At 40.0% G+C, this 18,779-nt stretch overlaps 1 protein-coding gene across 15 annotated transcripts in view; it reads left to right on the plus strand.

Moving 5' to 3' along the window:
- DST (dystonin) overlaps window positions 1-18,779 on the plus strand; it is a 295,125-nt gene that overhangs the window by 91,187 nt on the left and 185,159 nt on the right. For all 15 annotated transcript variants that reach the window (XM_033054020.1, XM_033054008.1, XM_033054006.1 and 12 more), the window contains one exon: window positions 3,552-3,613. In XM_033054020.1, the coding sequence (XP_032909911.1) occupies window positions 3,552-3,613 (62 nt within the window). The remainder of the gene's footprint in view (window positions 1-3,551; window positions 3,614-18,779) is intronic.

Genomic DNA, 18,779 nt, shown 5'->3' on the forward strand with positions numbered 1-18,779 from the left:
ATGGGACCAGGCTGCCCGGGAAAGTAATTGAATCACCATCCCTGGAGGAATTTAAAAGACTTACAGATGTGGCACTCAGGGACATGGTTCAGTGGTGGACTTGGCAGTTGTTTGTTAGCTGTTAAAGGTCTTCTCCAACCTGCGCAGGTCTGTGATTCTCCCCGGGAGAGCACTGAAAAGGCATCAATGCCATATGTTGCCTTTGGTGTAATCCTGTTAGTGAACTTGACTTCCAGAGAAACTGTTCAGACTTCCAGACAGTGTGAGCCGTGTAATTTTTAGTGGTTTGTGGAAAGCAGTGTTGGTGTTAGAAGGATCTGGCTCCTGAGTTTGTGCTTGGAACTGAGGAATGACAAAAACGCAGAAGGAGACCTTACTTGCAGCAACTGTTTTTTAAGTCCAAATGTTCTAATCTGAAACCTTCTTGAGATGCCTCTGTTTTATAGTGTAGGTTCATAAAGTGGGTTATTCAGACTGCTGACATTTTACTGAGCTACTTTCCAGGCACATAAAGCATAAAAGACTTTGAGTTTGTCTGATATATCAGAATAATGTCTGCAGGTAAAAGCAGACAAGCTTCAGTTGATTAATTAACCACAGAGGGTTTATTATGCTAATCAATAGATCAGACAATCTAGCAATATGTGCTTTCTATCTTCACTTCTGCTTCACCTGCATTCTTAAATTACCTTGGCTTATTGAGTATCCAGCTACTGGGTTCAGGGTGACTCTCTTTTTCCTTGCTGCTCACTGCTGGTAGAGGTAGAAACAGACTTCCTTGTTTCGATGGCTCAATATTTGTACTCAGATATATACTAGTGTGCCCAAAAGTTTAAAAAAAACCCCTCAAACACAGATCCTTAATTTATTTCTCGTGAGTTAAAGCCAGAGGGCTCGCAGTTTTGATTACTCTGGCAGCACATGGGCTGTTTGCTCCTGGTTTTTTTAAAAAGGGGTGTTGCTACTCTGTGTCAACCAGGAGAAGCCCTGGTCACTCCTTTGCTCTCCTTTCCCCGAAACGAGAAGAAACTCTGGAGATTTGAAGGGCAGAATGAGAGAGTGTGGTGAGGATAAGAAGGAGCAGAGTGCAGAGCTGGTGGCAATCATGTGCTGCATGGGTCAGTAATGCAGCCGGGGGACAGGGCAGAGCTCTCGGGGGGAAGCTTCTCTCCGGGAGCTTTCTGTGCGTTTCCTTCTTAGCTGGTGTTTATGTGGTCATTTACCTGTTTTTGCTTCATCTGGGGACTTGGATTTGCTCTGAGCTCGAGCATACTGAACACTGTGACACTGTATTTTTTCTGTTCACGTGCATTCGCTTTTCTGGGGGCATTCGGGTTTTTGATTTAAAATCACACTTGTGGTGTTTTGGTGACCTTTTTCCCCCTTTAATACTGGTTTTTCACGAGATGACAGGTGTCAGCTTTCTTCCTTCTTACGCATTTGGGTCTGTCAGTTACAGAATTTTTCTGAGTGTTTGTATTTATATATATAAAGGATCAATTTTTTCATGTACATTAGCATTTTAATTGAAAATAGAGTTGAACTGAATAGTGACTTCCTATTCTAATGACATATAAGAAAGTGCTTTTTTTCAATATTTTTGGTTTCTTAACTGTCAAAGTAACATTTCCCAAAATGTAAATTTCTTTGTACTTGGTCAAAACTAGATGGGGTTATCTTAGTAAAAAAAGGCATTTTGTACATTGTGAAATTCTGCAGTTGAGAAACTTTGTGTTCTTTTTAAAACAGCTGCTCATGATGAAACAGTTAAAAGTGAAAGTGTTTCTGGAGTTTTATTTCTGAGATTTTCTGTTCTCTACATTTGCTTATTATGATAAATAACTTACATCAGAAATGGTGTCTTGCTAGATGAAGGCTATGAAGGAATGTATGTATAGCAAAATATTTTCTTAATCTGCCCTATTTTTTTCCCAGTAGTACAGCTTTGCTGTCTAGTTTCGCTTTCTCTTCTTTATTTGGGTCTTCAAGTTGAATAAGAGACTGCAGAGCTGTGAAATAGGGGAAGAAAGCATATGTCAGGAGCTTAGGATATCTTAAGTAGTGTGGAAAAAGCATTTAGGAAACAGCAACTCTTCTTACAGAGCCAGATGTACAAGTACACTACACATGCTGCCTGAAGAATTCATTGCCACAGTAAACTGTGGCTATGAAAGTTATAGGTGTGTTTAAAAGATAGAAAAAATAGCAGAAAAAAAAAGTGTCTGTGACTATTAAATGCAAAGATATGAATGAACTTGTAGAAAGTCTGAGAGTCACATAAGAGGACCGTTCAAAGGCTTCACAGGCTTTTACTTGTTTTGTTTTTGCTCCTGTTCCCCAATACTCATTTCTCAGTACTGCTAGGAACCCCTTCTGGTGCTCACTTTGGCCCAGGATGGACTCTTGTATAATGTCTCACTGTTTTGAAAGACCTCAGTATCACACCAGAGAGTTGAAAGTCCTTGAAAGACTTTATGCAAATTTATTTTAATTTATTGTTATATTTGACCAACCCAAAAAAAGTATTTTTTAATGTAAAATACAGGACATGGTTCAGTCTTTTAGTGATGGCAGTGGGTACACAGGGATCTTGTTTTGCTACCTGAGCTCATTGCTTGTTCTCAGCCACACTGCAAATAGCCTGAGTCAATGAAACAGCTGCACTTGTGTCCTACAGGGCAGAAGGGCTCTTGCTATTTTAGGCTTGCACAGGTGGTCCCAGTCCTAATGCACGGTGGCTCCTGCTCTGACCAGGCTCTGTAGCAGTTCTACTGGCTGTGGCCCTGCTCAAATAGCTGGAGATGACTCTTGTGCTGGGGTGGTGGTTAGATTTTCTCCAGTGTGGCTCAGCAGAATACATACATATACTCATACCCTTAAGTGGGATGCTTTCTTACCCTGAGTCTATTACTTTTATTATTTCTCCACAGCATTTTGTGGGCAATCATTGATGCTAACTGCCATGCCAGGGAGGAAACTGCTGGCAGTGGCTGGGTCCCATATCTGGGTCAGTGGACATCCCTGTTTATTTTGTAGAGAGTTAAGAGTCCTTTCTCTGACTGAAGCTGTAACTGGTCCTTGTGTGTTTAAACAAGGGTGCTATTCCAGTTGAAAAGCATAATGATTGAAAAAGTTAGCTTTCATATTGCAACAAATTTTCTATTGCCTAATGCATTAGTGGTAATTTGATTATATAGACTGGGAGTAGCATTTATAGTTCTTAAAAGTTTGCCATGACCTTTTCAGTACATTTTGAGTGCCAGTTGACCTCTTCTAGGCAGTTAGATTTTTGTTAGTAGGATACTGTAATACCTGAGTAGCTGTTGCTCTGGAGGAACCCACCTGGAATGTCAAGAAACTTTTTTGTGTCATGCTGTGGTGTGCTGAAAAAAACCATTTCTATGCTATTATTTTGGTTAGACATTTTGGAGCTTTTGCAGGCTATTCTGTCTTTAAAATTTATTAGAAAATTAATTTTATAAAGATCTTAATAAAAAATCTGCATCATTTGTAGAGCTGTTAAAACATTTGTTTTTCCTTTTTACCTCTAGATGAGCGTGACAAAGTGCAAAAGAAGACATTCACAAAATGGATAAATCAGCATCTCATGAAGGTCAGTTGTTATTTCTGTCATGTCTGGATGACTGATTGCTACAGCAGTGGTTGTGTCTTCCACTACATGTTTGATTTCAGGATGCAGCTGTGTTAATATAAGGAAGATCTTAAATTGGGAGGTTTATGCATGTGCTTTGTCATTGAGGAGTCATGGAAGAGTGGAAATGCTGCCCAAGGTGATCTAATTGAGTACTTGAATTTGAAATTAAAATGAGTCAAAGTTGATTTCATTCTGTAAGGTTTGGCTCATTTCTGGAATTAGTGTGTCATGGCTGTAGAACCACAGCTAAGGCAAATGGAGAAAATAAAATTGCTGAGGAGGGGGGAATGACCTTGTAAGATCTCTGGATCATCCTGTGGCATCAATATGCTGCTCATGGATTAGATATGAAGGTTTTCCAGGGGCAAAAGTCCACTTTTCAATATCTTTCTTTTGAATAGCAGTGAACTTTGCTTCAGGGACAGAGCATATTATTTTAACAACATGTACAGATTTTAGTTGACAGAGAACTAAAAGCCGCGATTTCACCTTCACTGCATGGCCCTTCAGTTCTAAATTTAATCTGCTGTTTCAGTGCCAGCTGTCTAGCCTAGACATTTCTCTGGAGAAACAGATTGTATAATTACTTGACATAACTTCCTTTGATATACCCCCCCACTCCGAGGTTGAGTTCATGTTAGAGTCACATTAAATAAAAATGTATCTGCAAACTGTCAGAGTTGAGATTTAATTAACGAGTGCAATGTTCAAATACTGTTGGAAAGATCTTGTATTCATGTTTAGAGAAAAACAGTTTTTAGGGAACAACTTCACTATTTCTCTCTTTCTTGTGGCTATTCTTGTGGGTATTTGAGAACTATTGGACACTGAAACAAAAGAATTTCTACAGGGATGTGGATGTTTGAACCTACCTTTTTTGTTTCACATCTTCTAAAATTTTGAAATGTATGTAGCTCTTGGAAATGATGTGATGTGTGAAAATGAGCAGGCTTGGAACTGAAGATGGACTCAATTTTGTCTTTTGCAAGAGACTTCTCTTGCAGAGAGGTCTTTTGGTCCTTGTCACCATGGCTGAGCCATCAGGAGTGGTGCTGCCATCAGTCTCTGTGCAGCGTACAACCCTTCTGTGGGCAGGGTGAGTCTGGGCTCACACAACTACTCATACCAATAGGTTTTCCTTTGTGAATTTGTTAGACCCAAGGGAAACGTGCTGTATCTAGAAACAGCTGCTCTAGGCACCCCCCTTCTGTACAAAAGCCTTCTCCTTGTATTCCTGAAACATCCAAATGGCCCCATGTCCCTGAAGTCTTTTACTTGCTAATGAGAAAAGACAGAAGGCAGTTCTGCAGCCTTCCTTTTCTGAATTTTTCCACATGCTTATAATATAAGAAATGTATCCATTGTAGAATGTTTCAGAGAAATTAGATTTGAAGGAAAAAAAAAATCGAGGAAATTTGCCAGTACTCTGGCAGTAAAATGCAATATCCAAATTAACCATCAGGCATCTCTTCATCTAATTGAGGGTAATTATTGTCATGTTTATAGGGTCTACTCATGTTTTTGTGTATTCCTGTTTGTGTATTTTAAAAATGCATCTTTAGTTTTCTGAAGCTTTTTGGAGAGCAATCCCTTAATATGAGTTAAAAATAGTGCCTTATTTTACAGAAGAGCGGTGTACTGAAAATGAAATTTCTATACAATTTCATTTTACATGTTTCTAAAACATGCACAGTCATCATTGCCGTCCTGTCAGCCTCTTGGGAGCAGCTTAAAAAAGATTTAGACTCTAAAGCCATAAGGGAATGAGGGTAAAGAGTTCACTCTAAATCCTTTTGCATTGCTTGGCAAGGTCAATGGCCTTAGGCCTTCATTTTCGAATAGTTCTGGGTTGGATGATTGCAGAGGAATAGATATAGGTAGATGAGACAGATGGGGTGGGTTGACTGTGTTGCTGGCCTTGATTTTGATCTCAGATTCACTTTAGAATTCAAGTGTTGCTAGCTCACACAAGTATAGTTTGGCTATAGCTCTTCCATTAACTTGGAATTTGTGTAGCAACTCCTGGAAATAATTTAAAAACAGGTGATGATACAGTTGTCAGATTTGTTCTTAAATGGTGTTTCTAGAACAGTGACTTGTGTGGAAATTAAAACCAATCTTAAGACATAAGGGCATATTTAGAAAACACTACATTGTGGAGGGAATGTAGAAAAAGTAGCACAGTAAATAAGTGCATTCTAGCAGAGACAGTGGACCTCTCCTGGTCAGTGCACTGACTTGAACTTGAACCCTCAGTTTCAACCACCTCATTTTTAATACAAATCATATGCAACTCGTATTTGCACATTCACTGCCAATACCTTGTTCCAGACAAACCAAGATGGAAATTTTCTCATGTCAGGCATTGCAATAGGTCTGTTTGGTTACCCAGACTTCTCTAGTAGATAGCTGAGGGAACAGGCCCTTTTTAAATGTCCCTTCACTAAGACATCTACCTAAGGAGAAGATGAATTGTATCCTAGGAATGCTTTTGCTCCGCTGACTGTAGAAGGAATCCAGTGTGCTGTGTCTGTCATGTGTAGGGTTCAACAAGAAGCAGAAAAGATGATAATGAAAATTGAGAGATCTTGGGAAAGACCAGACCACACATCTGGACATTACCCCACTATGAGCATGGGGATGAATCACATTTTAATTGAATCTTTTTTCTCTCCTATTTGTGTTCTTTACTTTCTTTCTCCTATTTCTTTTCTCTGTCCCCTGATCATTTTGGTTTTTTTTTTTTTTCTTCTCATCTATTTTCACATTTTCCTTTCTTATTTAGTGCTTTCCTTACTCATTCTAACTAAACTCATTCTCCTGCAGGACTTGAGAAAGTCCCAAATTTACATGTTTTAGCAGTGTATTCAAGAGGTTTTATTCTAAGTCAGCGGCAATGATGCTTCTAAGAGTTCCCATCTTTTGTTGGGGAATGGCATGGAAACCTACTGTCACTCTTCTGATTGAGTTCTATATTTCTGGGATATACTGAGTATCTGCAAACAACAAGATGACTGCTAAATATTTTCCCTTCTGCTGTCTGTTGTCCATTTCTAGTTGCATTAGATTCAAAGCATGTAAGTGTATAAAATTTAAAATTCAGTGTTAGTCCCTTGTCAGTTTAGTTGAGTAGTAAAGCATGTTGTGTGCTTTGCTAAAATGGAAACATAGTCATTGCAGAAATATTTCCTGCTCATGTTCTTGAGATACCTACTTTCTGACAGGTACATAATGTGTTATTTGCAAAATTCAGCTGTTTAAGTTATCTTTGAATTCCACAGTTTAAGGTCAAGTGGACTGTCTCTAAGTTTTTTTAATGCTGGAATTTTTCTTTTGAATTAACAACAGATTTTCTGAGGACTGATTGAAGCTTTAGACTTGCTAAGGCTACTGTTTGCTGTCTGATGGTGTGGCTCCAGTCTAAATGTTATCTTCTATGTCTTGTTGACATACAGACTGGAGAGGTGAGATATTGGACTTTAGACTCGCCTGCTGCTGTGGTATGAGCTTCCAGGGAGAACTCACATGCCAGTGTAGTGTGTGGTGGGGTAGAGATCTCCTCCCTTGTATAAAGCAGCCTCTGCTTCCGGCAAGTATTTCACTCTGCTGCTGTAAAAATAGGGTGTTAAATCTTGCTGGAGCAGTAAGTTACTCTTGATGTGACAAGAACAGGTAAATTTGTGGCTGCAAGTTTTATTCTAATGTAGTGTTCTTATGGTCCTAAAGCAACCAAGGAGAAACCTAGCTTCCATGAAAGCCCAGAACTTCCTTCTGACATTCTTTGAAATTGAAACACCAAAACTTAAGAAAATAGTGAGGCAAGTGTGAAACACAGGTGCAGGATGAGATAAAAGTCAGAAAATAAAAGAAGCTGTTGATGAAAACAATAAAAGCAGATCAATTCCTCTTTGTCGATTTTCTTTTTCAAGTAAGTTAAAAAATATTTTTGTCGTGCCAGGTCTTAGTCCTGAGAGATTAAATGGGCTATTTTGAAATACTTTGTTTTTTATATCAGAAATTATGATGAACAGAAAATAGAACTAGAGGCAAGGCAAGCAGAGACTGGCTAGTGGTATAGTGAACACCCAGGTATCCTCCCTTCAAGGGAAACTGCTTCTTCCTTTTCATGGTAGAAAAAGTTGTAGAGAGCCTCTTAATTGGCCTTCTAGCAATATCTAGCATTACTCTGGGTGGTTGGGCAGCTCCCTGGAGAGGACAGATGTCCTGTCCATGGCACTGACAGGGAGCCCAGCCACCTGGTGCCACCCAGAGTGTGGGTTTGGGACCCTTGGCTGACCCTACCTTGGGAGAAACAAGCTGCTGATGGGAGCAATGGGCAGCATCCCTTCACAGACATTAGCTGCTCCAAAATTCACTTTAAAAGGTGTTATTAACCAGGTTTTTTTAGGTAGCAGGATAAAATGCTTTTGAAAACTGTTTTAAAGCCTAGTGTTCAAAACCATGTGCTGTGTTTCAGTGGTAGTGCATTACCGAGAGAGAGCAGCTTTTTGTTGTGCAAAGACTGAATGAATAATTCAGAAGAGAAACCTGAAGTTATTGATTCCTGTGTGTCCTTCAGGCAGCACACAGTTTGCAAATGGCCTCTTAGGTCAATTGCTCTGTGAAATGTTCAGGTACGGCCTTAATGGCAGCAGGATTGACTATTCCTGATGGAACACAGTCATTCCTTGCTGAAAGCTGGCACTTTACTGACACTAGTGGCTGTTATTTTAGATAGCACTACTCACAGTATCTTCTTTTTTAGCCATGCAGTTAAAATGTCATGTAAAATTCCCCACCTCTGCTTTTAGAAATGCGTACTTTGTAGCTCTACATTGGTATTTAAAGGATGAGGCACCTGGTGTTAATCTAATGGTAGCAGCTTTTTAAAAAATGCTCAATTTAACACCTTTTAATTTTGAAACACACTCAGAAAAAGCTACTTTTTTACCCCCTCTGTTAAATAAAATAAGACTGATTCCTTGCTGTGCTGGTGCGTCTAAATGAGCTTTGTTTGCATTTCTCCCAGTTTATTCTGACAGCTGCAGCAAAATGCATTGGGTGCAACTTCCATAAAATTTCACTTCAATGTGGTTCCTAGCTTGCTTTAGGCATTGGGTACAGCTAAAGTGTCAGTGTTTCCTCCTCTATTATGGAATTCAGTTGTTTAACTATGCCTACAGTCTTACGGTGGACAGAAGAATATTTCAGTTTTTCTCCTAAAAATTTTTGCTGTTGTATTTTCAGGACCAATTCTAAAAGGTCTTGAAGTGCTTTTTCTCTGAGACATACTCCTAAAAAATAATTTAAAATAACTCTTGAATTATATAATCAGTTAATGGTGTAAAGGAGTTTTTGTTATTTTCCCTGGAAATATGCACAATATTAGTTTATTTTGTGCACAATTTTTTTCAAAAATCCTCCACTTGTGGTAAACCACACTACTTAGTATAATCTGTAGCTGTTTGCAAAGCAGCTCAGCAAGAAAACTGGGGACTTTTTTAGTGTTTAATCAAAGTTTAGGTGAGGGAGTCACCAGGAAGCAGCGAGAAGTAGTGACAAACGCCACAAGTTAAAGCTGGAGAAAAGTGTTAAAGGCTAATGATGAATTGCATCACAAGAATCTCTCTGCCAGCAAGCAAATAAATAAATAAATAAACAATCAAATTACAGTCAATAAAAACTGTACCACTAATTTTATTTGATCCTCTTTAATGCATTCAGACTTCATGACTAATGGGAACAGGAAAGAGAATAACTGAAACCAGTAAATTAAATATGCATGTAATATAGGATAGCTTGAGCACACTGATATTTTATGGCATGCAACCCTACTGAACCAGTTGAGCACATGCTTTTATGTGTGGTTTTTTAAGAAATTGTTTTATATAGGTGCTCTTACATGAAAGAATGAGTATAAGGAGAACTAAGTCTGCCATGCATTGACTGCATGATGAATTAGAACCACTGGAATCAATGTACTTCCTATTATAGACTTAATATATTAATGTATTAATTCATTCTCTTTTTGTTCTGTCCATTGTTTGCAATTAACTCTCAGCATAGATTTTATTTAATACCATTTAATCCTTGGAGATTGCAGGAGATAAAATTCTAGCATTTGCAATGAAGTCTTGACTTTTAAATTAATTGTTAAATTATGCATGGGCTTATTTTTATCTAGATATACTTTTGATGTATCTGTATCTAATAATAATTTATATATCAGTTTAGAAGTACTAGGGCTTGATCTAGCTCCCTTTGGGCTGGTGTAACTGTGCCATTGGCTCCACTGGGAGCAGTTTTTGCCCCAGTATGTGGACCCCAGACAGTGAGCAACTTCAAACATTTAATCATAAAAACTACGTAAGTATTTTGTTCTACAGCAATATTTCACATACTCTGGAAAGCAAGGCTTGCCCTGAGGCAGTGTACATGTGTGACTGCATGAGGGCCTTAGAAGGCATCAGAATAAACACGTTTTTCCTGAAAGGAAATGTGCTCTCTGTTAAAGGTGTTTATGTTGCTTTGAACAGGGACATTTAAAGGTAATCACATAATGTTAACAATGCTCATCTACTTAAAATACCTTTATTTTAATTGGAATAATTTTTTTTCAACCAGCCTTAGTACTTTTTTACCTTCTTCAGGCCTATTTAGAGTGTACTGCCTTTGGTGAGGGTTAGTTTTGAGCTAAGTTTAATGTTATTAGCATTACATTTGTGTACTTTAAACAATTCCTCCCTGGTTAGCTACATTTGACAACATGTAGTACAGGCCAGTAATGGTGAGGGCAAGTTGGAAACAGAAAGGGTGATGAGGACTGGGTGTATTGAAACCCTGTGGCCAAATATAAAGCAGGAAAAAAAAGGCAGTATGGCTGCTGTTGGTTGGGGAATCGAGGCAGTTGATGGTGCATTTTTGGCCACCAACTTAGCATTGGAAAGACAGAACTGTTTAGTGATGGGGGAAATCATTTATCCTCATAATTCACAGAAGGGACAATGTGGAATTCTGCATTTGAACACCTACAAAGGAGCCCTCAGTAGCCTATGTAAGAGGCATTTGTGTGGCACAGCTCGTCCTCAGCAGGTGTGCAAACCATGCTTGCTGTTCTGTTCCCTGCCTGCTGCAGGAGTTGTGGTGGCTCCCTCTGGTGTGGACAAGTTTTGGGAGTGAGATGGCAGCCAGAGAGACCTTCAACCTGCCAGAAGATTCAGAAAGTTGCTGTCAAAGCTGCCTAGTTAGATAGGTCTGGACTGGCTGGGAGGGACTGCTTCCAAATTTAAAAAAGGAAGGTAATTTGGAAGCGGGTGGTTGTAAATCCCAGGTTCACTTTACAAAGCAAAGAGAGAAGTGAGAGCAAGATAATGAACTGGAGAAAGCAATAGGTAGGGTCTCCTGGGGAAGTAATACCGGAGAGGCAGAAATGCAGGAGATCTGGCAGCTATTGAATGTTTTTGTGTAGGAGGCACAAAGCCAGGCTAGAGACAGGCAGAATAGATAGGAGACATTGTATAGAAAATACTGCTGCTTACAAGGTGTGTGAAATACAACGGAGCTGTACAAGAATTGGAAATAAGACCAGCAGGACTAAAGGTTTGTATAAAGGAGTTAATAAAGCAAGGTGGGGTAAAATCAGAGAAGTACAAGGAATTAATTAATGTGACATGGAAGATCACAGGAGAAAGACTCTATAATTATGGCAGAGTATGAAGAAAAAAGAAGTATGCATACATTACGAAGGAATAGGGAAAAAAAAAGGTTTGACCAACGTGGAGATGTCTGCATTACTCTGGTCTCTTTGTTCTGTAAAATACTGACTCGATGAAATATGTTTTAATCAGATGAGTGTGAAATTCAGATAAGGAAACAGCAGATTGTAGAATATTTGGTAAGTTACGTTTCCTTGTCACACACCTTTTATTTATCCAACAGTTAGTAACTAACTTGTTTGTAACATTTTATCATTCTATTTAAGAATTCAGAGGAGACAGGGGACTTCCAGAAGTCCACAATTCCAATAAGCATAATGCCTCACTCCCAAGGAGAAGAAAAGAATGAGGGGTTAGGGACCTTGCAGGGTAATTTGTCTCCCTGGAGAGGCTGTGGAACATCTGGTCTTTTAAAGCAGGTGGACAAGGGAGAAGTGGTGCAAATGGTATGTCTGTGCTTTTTTACATGCTACCACATGTAGTCTCATTAGCAGATTACTGTCACAAAATTTGAATGAAAGGATAAGAGCCTGCTGGGGTACTGTCATTAACAATGGCTGCAGCTGCAGCTGGAACTGGTGCTGGGAAGAGCCAGTGCCATGGGTTGTTGCTGCCGTGGGTGCTGTCAGCTGCTGCAGCATCATCTGGCTCTGGGAGGCAGCACCCATGAGCAAGGACCTTCCACTGAGAGGAGCTTAGTGAGGTTTGCTTTATGTTCTTCGTTAATTGTTTATTGCACTTATACCTTTGTAAATAAAATGTTTAAATGGGAGAACAGATGTCACAAGCGAGGCTTTAAGCAGATTGTGAGTCACATTTTGATTTTAGGTGTTTCTGGAATTCATAAATATCTTTACTTGTATACACAAAAACATCAGAACAAAGTGTATTGATTTGAAGAAAAATCTAAAAGGATTAGAGTGGCACAAAAGAGGGAGGAGAGATGGACATGCTGTGCCTTGAAATCACAACTGGTGCAGAAGGTATTGTTGGCTGGGAGTATGAGTGGAGCGACATACAACCTCATATGAGGTTCCATCAGCCCCTCATGTTCTCTTAGAGCTATCCACAAAATGAAGGTTAATTCAGTGTGGTAGATTCTAAAACTTGCTGGACATCTCTGTGACTTTATATTTTAGAACTTTAAATTGTAGCAGTGATGGAGTAGATATCCATTTTGTGTTAGTAAATAGGCATTTCTGCTTGTGAATCTGCAGGGGCTTCACTGAAGTGGATTTGCTGAACCCAATATGCAAATTTACAAGCAGGCAACCAAGCCTGTGCCAAGGATTAATAGCAGAGAGGGTAGTGCCCTGATAATGGTAATAAGTAAGTGGAGTGGGACCTGAGAGGATATCCTGAGTGGTTGGGCCAGTGTTGGTTGGAAAGAACTTTCCAACCCATTCTTCAAAGTGTTTTGAGATGTGTCCAGTACAAGAGAGACATGGAGCTCCTGGAGAAAGTCCAACAGAGGGCAAAAAAGGTGATTTAGGGACTGGAGCATTTCTCTTACTAGGAAAGGCTGAAGGAACTGGGCCTGTTGACCCTCAAGAAGAGATGACACTCAGGGAATTAATCAATATGCATGATTATCTAAAGGATGGGTATCAAGGACCTGGACCAGGCCTTCTTGGTGGTGCCAAGCAATAGGACAAGAGGCAATGGGCAGAAACTGATGCACAGAAACTTCTACCTGAATATGAGGAAGAACTTTACTGTGCGGGTGACCAAGCACTGGAACAGATTGTAGACTCTCCCTTACTGGAGATATTCAAGAGCCATCTGGACACAATCCTGTGCAATGTGTTCTTGGGTGACCCTGATGTGAGGGTTGGACCAAATGACCCACTGTGGTCCCTTCCAATCTGGCTCATTTTGATGATGTTGGTGGAGCCAATTGTTTTTTGTTTTTTTGTTGTAGGAAAGAAAGCAGAAAGTACTTTTGACATTTAGGACACTTACTTGAAGTTCTTCTGTACAAAGATGCTGTTTTGAATATCACACATCCACTAAAATCCACAAAAGGACTCCTCAATGTGTGTGTTTATGTCCTACTGTTTGATATATATGTAAGGATTATACCTTTGCTTACATACTTGCTGATTTGGAGATTAGGAAAATACTGGAATGCATTTCATGAAATAAAAATGTGGGAAGTTAAGAAAAATACATGGATATTTAGCAATGGCTGTATTAATGAATTTTTTAAAATTGAGACACAGTATATTTATACCTTAAAGCCATAGAAATACTTTATGATTAGTAGAGTTATCCAGAGACATGTGGAATATTTGAGGGCAGGGGCAAAATAGAGAATGTGAAAGGAATGGATGATTGAGTTGTCTGGGAGAAACGTGAAGGTTAATGTGGGGAAAAAAAGTGTCTGATTTGAGATACAAGGACAGGCAGTTAGGGGGATGAAACACTGAAAGGATGTTATTGTTGTCATGATAATAGAGTGTAAAGTATTGGCCAGATGAGAAAGTGAGGGATGAATCCAAGGATGCAGTCAAGGATGAATCTTCAGTTAGGAAACATCTGTTGTAAACAGAGATCAGGGATGATTAATTCACTCTGTAAAGGTGACTTGCTTAAATGTGCCTTAATAAAATCATAAAGGAATTTTATGAAATTGAGTAACATTAGCTGTCTCTATTATTTTTGAGAATTAATATCCAGAAACATATTCAGACAGAAAAACTACTCCTGAGTATGATATAAAGAACTGTTTATTTTCTGTGAACTGCAAGAATTATTTCTTGCAGAGTGATTATTAGGCTGTCCAGCAAGAGAAAAGAGTGAAAATGAGTTTTGGAACCACTAGGCCTAAAACTGGATTTGCCAGACTCTGCTTGCAAGTGAGCAGGAGGACAGAAGAGACCTGTCAGGAGTGTGTGTGCCAGCCTGGCTGGCAGGGTGTCCAGTGCTGGAACAACATCACCTGCAGCATCACCTGCAGCCCAGCTCTCCGACTGCCCCTGCCCTGCCTGACTCTGCCCCAGTCCTCCTAACCAAGGGTCAATCCTCCTCATTAAACCTGCGTGCTTGGTTATTTTTAACAGAATGGGTGAAGTTTACTATGGGATTACAAACAAAACAAGGACTGTGAGCAGGGTGTATGTTTGGAATTCAGGTTTTTCCCCAGCAAGAAGTTTTGGGTTCAGAGTAGGAGATAAAAGAGCAGGGTGACCTGGGGAGGCTGTCAGTGTGTGTGTCATTCTGCACGGAGCTTTGGCTCCCTGCTCTCTTGGCATGGCACCAAACTGGCCATGGAGCTCAGCTCAGCACCCACTGCCCCACGGAGCGGGGAGAGAACCTGGGGAGTGAGCCTGCCCTTGCTGAGCCAGCTCATCCTTCACATGGGGCAATGTGAGAAGTCTCTAGAGTAAAATAAGTACTCTTGAAGATGTTTGGAGAAACAACTTCCTTGCCGTTCAGTCACGGGGGAATGTTTTGACACATCTCATATTTTGACAATTACATGCTTCTTAGTGGATCTTGTTACAGTTTGTTCAGGATTTTAGAGTGTTTCTCACAAATCATGCCGCATGTGTCAGGCTAGTAAGTCTTTATTTTTGTACACAAATACAACTTTTTGTATTAATGTTTTTTTTTTTTTGGTCCTTTACTTTGTCAGAATCTCAACAGTGGCCACAGAAGTTTTTCAGCTCTTTGAATGCTGATGGCATTTGCTGTGGAACACTGTAGTCATAGAGGCTCTTAACTATTTATCTATTATCTTGGTGAAAATTGTTTTACTGTTACTGAAATGAGTCAGAGTTCTAAGAGATCTTTCTTCCACAGGCATTGACTCAGATTCTTTAAGAATGAATTTGAAGTTTATTGTGAAACTCACAGTGGCCTTGTGCCAGCTGTCATTTGGACTTATCTGTGACCACACTGGTAATTAAGGCCTGACCCTTTTTTTCCCCTGAAACACATCCCTTACAGTTCTAACTTTTAAACCTTTTTGCATTTTTCCTTTGAAAAATCAGTAATGCTTTATGTCTGAGCTGGGTGTTTAATTAACCTTGCTTAAAGAAGTAAGGAGAGCAGTACTTGAAAAAGACTTTCCCAGGCAATGTGGTCTGAACAACCTCAGCTGGAGCTGTAATATTATAATTCTTGATAAATTCTGGGTAATGACACTGATTTTATGAAGACTTGTCAACTGAACTTCAGTTATTCAAAATAAATATGGTTTAGATTTGATTCTAATTTTACCTGTTCTGGAAACCATAAGGAAAGGTCTAATTTGGCATGTTCTCACAATGATAAGTTCAGCTTAATTATGATGTAGAAAGGGAGACTTCTGATGTTTTTAAGGCAGATATTTGATTATAGTAGTCTGCTTTCCTGACCCTGTAAAAAAATGGGTAATTTTGCAAGTAAGTGAGCACAAAACTCTGCCTTGTTTCTGAGTCATGCATCTTGCCAGGGCCACAGTGATTACCTCACCTGCCTCAGGGATTTCCTGGTGGCCTCCAGTACATGGGCGTTACTTTGAGTTGTTCCTGATTGATCTGATTATATTCTCTCTCCTTTCTATTTTGCCTCTTTTCTAGATTCTGTAGCACAGCAATGTTTGTTTCTGCTTCTTCACACACTGTTTCAGTTGAGAATGTGCTCTGTACATTTTAGGTGCTGGTCTGGAACACACTACATCCTGACATGAAAGTCTGATCTATGTGAATGCTGGGTGTGCACTCACTGTGTGCACAGAAATGGGCACAGCCCTATTTTCCTGCCATATTTGCTTCTAATCAAGAATAAAGGGTGTGATTCTTCTTTGTTTTAGTAGAATCATCATAAAATCCTGGAACAGTTTGGGTTTGAAGGGGCCTTTAAAATCACAGAATAAGCTGAATTGGAAAGGACCTGCAAGGAATATCCAGTCCAGCGCCCAGTTCTGTGGAGCACCATCCCAAAGAACCACACCATCTGCCTGAGAGTATTGCCCAAACACTTCTGGAATTCTGTCAGGCTTGGTGCTGTGACCACTTCCCTGGGCAGCCAGCATCTTACCATGTTTTGGGTGAAGAACCTTTTTCTAATACCCAGCCTAAACCTCCCCTGACACAACTTGAAACCATCTAGTCCAATCCCCCCTGCAATGAGCAGCATCATCATCAACTGGATCAGGTTGCTTGGACAAAGAAACCATCCAACCTGAACTTGAATGTTTTCAGGGATGGGGCATCCACCTCTTTGGGAAATCTGCTACATTGTTTCACTGCCCTTACTGTAAAAAATTTTTCCTTATATCTGGTTTAAATTTGCTTTATTTCAATTTAAAACTCTTGCTCCTTGTCCTACTCCAGCAGGCTCTACTAGGACGTAGGTATGGCAGTGTTAGAGGGTGACCTGTTCATCTGCTATCCATCCTAGTCAAGACCAAGCTGGTTTTACTTCCAGCAGCAGAAGTGACAGTCCTTCCCTTTCTATCATATAACTGTTAGCAGCCATTAGTGTGTAAAACTATAGATTTTGTTCTACAATCAAGACAACTAATATCAATAAAAATGGGAAGAAATAGGTTTTCTGTGGAAGATGGCTTTTCTACTGTGATTGATGGCAAAACAAGAGAGCATTACGGGCAATTTTGGTTCACTAAGCATTGGCATCTAGGACTGCTTGAGGGTGTTCAGTACAGACATCTGTGGGGGACTGGCCAGCAAACATTAGTCCTTCTGGAGAAGGGAGACCAAGTGCATAAACCAAACATAAACCAGCCCTTTATTAGGTAGGTGACCAGGCAGCTGAATCATGCTCTTCTTTCCTTGTTAGGGGAAGAACCAGGCAGACTGTAGGCAGTGGTGACAGGTGCTGTGATGCCAGCTCACAGAGGAGGGCAAGCCTGGTGGGCCAGGGAATTTTATGGAAGCAGAACAGTGTGGGGATCCAAGTGGAAGCTTTTGGAGGCGACAGCCATCTTCTTGGTCTTCATCTCTCTCTCTCTCTCAAGCGTCTAACATGTGGGGTCTGGGATCAGGATTCAAGCTTTGTCGCTGCTACAGTATTAAAAGCTGGTTTTTACTGGTGCTGGGGCAGAGATTCCCCAAGGCTGCAAAGCATAAGGTTGCTGGAAAAGGGTGATATAAAAATATCTGATGCTTATGTCAAGGAGAATGGAACTTTCCTTACCACAAACATCACCATATACATACCAGAAGATGAAGATCAGAAGATGAATCACTTCTGAAACAGACGTTTACTCTGTCTCCTTTTCACTGGTGAAACCATTTTGCTTTTCTTATTTAAATTTTGTCAGATGCACCTCAACCACTCAGCATTTTCCACGTCTTCCTTAAAGAATCTCTTCTCATGCCCAGATTATCAAATCTGCCGCACTCATATGGGTATATTGCAAAAAGTTGCCTGAGGCAGCATGTAACCTACTTTGTGTTTGGACCTTGTAAATTGTCAGGCTGACAATTCTGTGATTTTATTGAAAAACCACAAGAACTGTTGTGAGATTCTATGGGCTCAGTAGATTGCACACATCTGTCCAGGGACCCTAATCAACATCCAGGATTTGTGGTACTATGTGTTTTGAAGGAGGCTGAATGTCGCAGTAAGGAGCAATGAAGTTCTTATATTTGTTTATTGCAAGTTGAAAGAATTTGTTATATTTGTTGAGAGACAAGAGTTGCCCAAGTGTTAGTTAGAAAGAGGTGATTTTTCAAGCTTTTCCTGAAGTGTCAATGTAGGATCTCTTGAGGAGCGCAAGATGCTCCTTTTGGAAGAAGTGATCTGATGCTTTGAGTGAACATACTTGCTCACATCAGTTGCCCAAATACAGCACTTTAGATGCACATCTGCTGCTCAGAGTGTTGGAAGAAATCCCTTATTATGTTGCCCTGTACCTGGATGACTGGCACAGTATGTACTAAATAATTAATCCTCGCAGTAATTGCCAGCCAGTGGCAGAACTAAGATGCATAAGGTGTACTGCTGGTTTTCCTGTTTTGACAGCTCTGTGCCAGTTTTTTCATATCCACTGTGAGTTCATCTCTGAAGTGTCCATGATTTCTAGAAAGATAAACTGGGGAAGATGGTTGTCTTTGTGATACTTAGGAAACCTCAGAACATAAGAAACAATCACAAGGTTAATAAATGTGTGCTGTGAGAGACAGAATAGCAGGATAACAAAATTATCTTGCATCTAATGGATAAAAAAAGCTGAGAAACAGAAATAGTGGTATTTTCTCACCCCACAATTCAAATACCTGCACATTGGGCAAATCCCCTGAGTTTTATGTTGAAAAGGATGTGGGCATTGATTTGATGCTGCACAAAACAGTTAACTGTGCTGGTGTAGTGTCTTTGAGATGTACACCACATTCCTCTGTCCTGAACGTTTTATCCTCCACCAGCCTGCACTGTGGATCTGTTCTGGCTGGGGATTC

Source organism: Catharus ustulatus, chromosome 3 (assembly GCF_009819885.2).
Source record: "Catharus ustulatus isolate bCatUst1 chromosome 3, bCatUst1.pri.v2, whole genome shotgun sequence".
Lineage (NCBI taxonomy): Eukaryota > Metazoa > Chordata > Aves > Passeriformes > Turdidae > Catharus > Catharus ustulatus.